Raw genomic sequence first — 5765 nt, 5'->3', positions numbered from 1 at the left:
TTGCTTTTTAAAATAGATTTGACAACAATGCATACTGCACTTTTCAACTTATTGTTAGTGAATACATGTTTAAGAGAAATCATTTATTTTTCTAGATTCTTATTTTAATTGTGCTTTTGTTTTTGTGTTAGTTAAGTATTAAATAAACACGTAATCTATTTCTGAAAGTATTTCTGCCAATCGAGTTCTCGTGTCTCTATTAATTTACATGTAATATATTTGTATTTAAGTTTTTAAACATCCTCAAAAAAGGTGGGACAAGAAAAGTACACAACTATTTAATTATATAATAACTTTAATGTTGATGAAAAAATTATATATACATTATATATATACATTAGCAACATATTCCTTCTCTACAGACGGAAGATACCTTTTACAGATTTAAACCACGAATGACTTTCTGGGGCCAAAGAGGGCTCATCAGTTGGTGGTGGCGGTGGTGATGGTCCGCCACTTGGTGGGGATGGTCCGCCACTGGGTGGAGATGGTCCGTCGCTTGGTGGTGGTGGTGGGGATGGTCCGCCACTGGGTGGAGATGGTCCGCCACTGGGTGGAGATGGACCATCGCTTGGTGGTGGTGGGGGTGAAGATGGATCGTCTTTAACGATAGGCTCGTCACTTGGACGTGGTGGTGGGGATGGTGGCGATGGTCCGTCACTAGGTGGGGATGGTCCATCGCTTGGTGGTGGTGGTGGGGGTGAAGATGGATCGTCTTTAACGATAGGTTCGCCACTTGGTGGTGGTGGTGGGGATGGTCCGCCACTGGGTGGAGATGGCCAATCACTTGGTGGGGATGGTCCATCGCTTGGTGGTGGTGGGGGTGAAGATGGATCGTCTTTAACGATAGGTTCGCCACTTGGTGGTGGTGGTGGGGATGGTCCGCCACTTGGAGGGGATGGCCAGTCACTTGGCGGGGATGGTCCATCACTTGGTGGTGGTGGGGGTGAAGATGGGTCTGCCTCTACGTAGGGTACTACTTTTATATGTTGATGGTCTTGGGGGGCATGTCTCCATTCTTCATGGTGGTTGTGATGCTCACGCCTGTGATCAATCCTATGGTGATCTTCAGGTCTAAAGTGAGGCACAGCCTATAAAACAAATCAATCTTTAACTAACAGTGTTTTCATCATAAATAGTCAGTATGGGATAAGATACTAACACAAATCATTGAACCATTTGGTTGGTGAGTAATATCAGTAGGACCAACATAATTAAAATATTTACAAGTTTATTATATAATACTTTCGGTTATACCAGAAATCGATACCAAAGTTTTTGTTTCGGCTGGATTGCCCATGTCTTTAATATATTTTTAAATCCTGTTATATTTTATACTTTAAAATTAAATGTTCAGCATTTTTCAAAACTATTTGTTTCTCAGGACTATTTTCAAAGGTATTTTTTATAATAATTAAGGCACATAATTTTTTATGGATAATAATGTGGACAGTGTTATTCGACCTAAGGTATTATTATCCTATAACACCCGTGATGCTTTCCACGTTTAAATCTTACTAGCCTTTTATTTAGTAGGTGATTATTTTGTTACATGTAGTTGGTATCACATTTGTTTGATATTTAATCAATGTAAAGTATTATTAAAGCGTTATCTCTCATTTCATGCGCAGACTAATTATACAGTATGCAAATGAAAATTCCAATTCACAACTAAATGTTCAAGTGAATGGAGTTATACGAATGTTATACGAATTTTATTATAAACGTGTGAAAGAGATATCATTGTTTGCTGTTTTATTTACAAATTTTTCTACAGGTTTTCCAAACACATTTTGTTCGGGAGATGCCCAGATTAAAACAGATTCCTTAGTAGGAGAGACAAAGATAGGACTGACAAAAATTTTACAGAGGTTTGGTAAATATACCTGGTTATTTAATCAAAGTATATGTATAATTAAATATATGAGCAAATTACAGTCAATTTGGACAAGCTGGACAGTATGAATAGTTAAATTTCAAATGAGTATATCTTCAATATTGGTAAAAATGTTGACATTGTCGGAAAGTTAGTATAAAAATTGTAGTTATTCATCACTACTTGTAATATTGTAATATACATAAAAAAATCTATATTAATAAATTTTGCGAAATCTTTTCATATGAGGTAGGCAACTTTTGAGAAACAGTTTTATTTTTCTTTAATTTCTCTTACTGAGGTCAAGGACTAAAATTTTATATTTAACCCACGGCCAGCAAAAAAATCACAGTCAACCTGTGCAACTTAAGAAAAGACAAATGAATAATTTGGAATGCTTACCTGCACTGCTAGGACTACTGCTAGAGCCACAAGAACAATGCTCTGGAACTTCATCTTTGATGAGTGTGATCTTCATTGGGTTTGAGCTGTATTTATATTTCTCTGTGGGGGATATCAATAGTCTCCGTCTCTCTCTGTTCACATTGGTTTTCGGGAATAAAAATAGCGACGATTTTTACTGATAATACAATAGATATCAGTGCTTGACCGACTAAAGTGTTAGATAAGCGCCAAGAAATTTTATTTTTATCGAGATTGAAATTTTTGTATAATTACCATCAAATGTTGAGACCGTAAATGAAATCGGGTCTTTAAATTTCTTTTATGGAACATCTATTACTACCATCTATTACTACTTCGGGCTTCCCCCGAAGGGGTTGGCACGCCTTCTACACTCCTTCTACTTCTATACCCTTCCGGACACAGATCTGCGTCATAAAAGCATCCATAGAGGGGTGAAAATTACTCTCTGCTGGACAGGGTGGGGAAAGGTGTGGGAGATCAAATTTTTCCTGTTTTTAGAAGCAGAACAGCCCTTACCTGCTTTGTTCGTCCAGCAGAGCCTCCTCTAGGGGATTTGTTCTTTGGCTCCACTAGATCAAATTCGCAGATTTGGCGAGCGAGAATTAGTTTTGTTAAAAGCGGTAGAAAATAGATTTCCATTTAACGGCATACAGTTATTAGGTAGTATTTTCCTGGAGAAATATCGCGTGGTTCGCGAAATTTGATAGTTAATAGTAGGTTTTGGCATAAAATATAATTTTGGTGACGTTTGTTGACAATTCACTCGTGGAAAAGCCGGAGGTTAGCAAGAAGAGTGAAAGAAGGGCAGTTATATGGTGACGGGAAGTCAGGAACTGGATGGAGAGTCCGTATTACGCGAGCTGTTACGCGAGAGAACTGGTGATAGCGTGGGAGACCCTAAAAGGGCTAGAACCGCGAGGAAAGTGGTGAATAGTAGTCGTGAAAGTGGCCAATCGGTTGCCACTAGTCTCGTAAACGAGTTAATAGACAGAAGTGTTAAGAAACTGAAAGTTAGACAATATATCTGTGAAATTAAACTTACCCAGTGTGTCATTTTTCTTAGACTAATAACTCGTCACCTACCTTTTGGTGGTAAAAGAAACTTACCTGCTTGTACTTACCGATTTTGTCACTTAGTTTACCTCATTGTACTTACTGATTTTGTCACCAATTTACCTGATTATACAGACCGATTTTGTCACCTGGTTACCTGAGTCTCCCAACGAAGTATGACATCAAGATTACGCGAAGGGGCTTGCGCCCTCTTATCAGTAGACCAATTGAACTCCGAGCGGCTACGTGAGTCCTTAACCTCGACAGAATCCCTCGAGGGCGACTTTGCTGAACCAAGTGCTCGAGGGGTCTCAGAGGATACCTTGAGCGTGACCGCAGATGTCTCAAAGATAAATCGGGATTTGAGAGAGACAGTAAGAGTTGAGAAATTAATAAATTACCCGGTTCAAGTCGCCGGAGGGTCCCATGGCGCCGCGCAGGCGGTCACATGGCGCCCAAGCGCACTACCCGAATCCACGACGTGAGAGTATGGAGTCGCAAGCTCTACGGACTGAGACGTCCACTCAAACCAGAAACATTATGGACTGGCTGGTAGCGCCAGAGGATAATACGCCTGTTCTGGGTTAGAGGCCTAAATTGACCCAGTGGCGCCCAAATGAAGAAGAAGAAGAAGCTAGTGGAGAAAAAAGATCGGTAAAATTGTTCACCGAAGTTATGGAAAAAGTCGTGGCTGTTTAGAATGCGCCGAAAGAAGAAAATAGGCAGCCTGAATTCGATCCCAATTTTGCTGGGACGGATTACGAAAATCCAAAAAAATTTAAAAAATGGCGTTATATAAACGATTAGAAGTTGAAATACCTGCACACATGTTAGTGCCACAACTGAGAGTTTTAATGAGGCCCGAGATTCAGATGGCGATGGTTGGCCGAGTAGTGGGGAGCATGGAAGAGCTCGTGAGAATGGCCCACGAGGTAGAGTTACAAATTCAATTTCTACATGACGATAGAAGAATTGTAAGTAATCCGATGGGACAAGAGTTAGTACCGGCTGGACCGAGAGGAAGACCGCCGAATGTAGGTTGTAGTATTTGTAACGGAGATCATTGGGCACGAGAGTGTCCCAGAAGAGCCGTTGCAGGGCCAAGTAGGGAAGGGAATCGACGTCCATTACCCGAGATTAGGGAACATGGAGAACCTAGACCAGGGCCGGAACAGGTCCGGGGACCTAGGCAGCAGGAAAACTAGTTAAGGATCAGCGCACCGGAGCCAGCAGTGGATCCTTGGAGATGGGCTCCCTACAAGAACGACCTGGAAGAAGTGATTTACCATGTATCTTGATAAAGTATAAAGACAAAGAAATGACTGCGTTGATTGATACGGGAGCGTCGAGTTCCTTCCTCAGGAAAAGTTATTACCAAGGAGAAGCATTAAGAAATGGATAGAATGTTTGGCTGGCGAACGGGCAGCGAGTGTGGACTACGGGACCCACCGAAGTCCAGATAGAAATAGGAGGCCATGAAGTGAAAGTCCTGGTATATTTAATGGACGAGTTGAAGGAGGACTTTGTTTTGGGCATGGAATGGTTGGGAGAGGAGGAGGCCACCATTGACCATAAACAAGGAGGATTGTACTACGGAAAGCAACATAGAAGGGCTGTATATTGGCATAGGAGAAGGGATCAAGAGACATTATGTGAACCGGTACAACTCGACGAGGGAAACTCCCTTCCAGAGTGGATACCGCATTACGAGATAATTTTGAATGAGTTCCCTGATGTATTTCGCGAGGATTTGGCGCGCCCGTGTACAAACTTAGTGCAGCATAAGATTAAATTACATGATAATCGACCATTCCGGATTAAGAGGTATAAATTCTCACCAGAAAAGAGGAGAATAATTGCAGACGAAGTAGACCAGATGTTAAAGGCAGGTATTATCCGACGAAGNCGTGAGAATGGCCCACGAGGTAGAGTTACAAATTCAATTTCTACATGACGATAGAAGAGTTGTAAGTAATCCGATGGGACAAGAGTTAGTACCTGCTGGTCCGAGAGGAAGACCGCCGAATATCGGTTGTAGGATTTGTAACGGAGATCATTGGGCACGAGAGTGTCCCAGAAGAGCCGTTGCAGGGCCAAGTAGGGAAGGGAATCGACGTCCATTACCCGAGATTAGGGAACATGGAGAACCTAGACCAGGGCCGGAACAGGTCCGGGGACCTAGGCAGCAGGAAAACTAGTTAAGGATCACCGCACCGGAGCCAGCAGTGGATCCTTGGAGGTGTGCTCCCTACAAGAACAACCTGGAAGAAGTGATTTACCACGTATCTTGATAAAGTATAAAGACAAAGAAATGATTGCGCTGATTGATACGGGAGCGTTGAGTTCCTTCCTCAGAAAAAGTTATTACCAAGGAGAAGCATTAAGAAATGGAGAGAATGTTTGGCTGGCA

The 5765-nt window shown here is 41.8% G+C and overlaps 1 protein-coding gene across 1 annotated transcript; it reads right to left on the bottom strand.

The window, feature by feature from the left end:
* Positions 1-277: 277 nt before the first annotated feature.
* LOC108910671 (vegetative cell wall protein gp1-like) lies at positions 278-2368 on the bottom strand. The gene is made up of 2 exons (XM_018715362.2): positions 2279-2368; positions 278-1091 (listed from the first exon to the last, which is right to left on the bottom strand). Exons 1-2 carry the CDS (start codon positions 2330-2332, stop codon positions 357-359), a joined length of 789 nt encoding a protein of 262 aa, XP_018570878.1. The 5' UTR covers positions 2333-2368; the 3' UTR covers positions 278-356.
* Positions 2369-5765: the final 3397 nt, after the last annotated feature.

Source organism: Anoplophora glabripennis, unplaced genomic scaffold, assembly GCF_000390285.2.
Source record: "Anoplophora glabripennis isolate ALB-LARVAE unplaced genomic scaffold, Agla_2.0 scaffold850, whole genome shotgun sequence".
Taxonomy (NCBI): Eukaryota; Metazoa; Arthropoda; class Insecta; order Coleoptera; family Cerambycidae; genus Anoplophora; species Anoplophora glabripennis.
The sequence above is the reverse complement of the archived record's forward strand: the minus strand, read 5'-3'. Positions and strand labels throughout refer to the sequence as shown.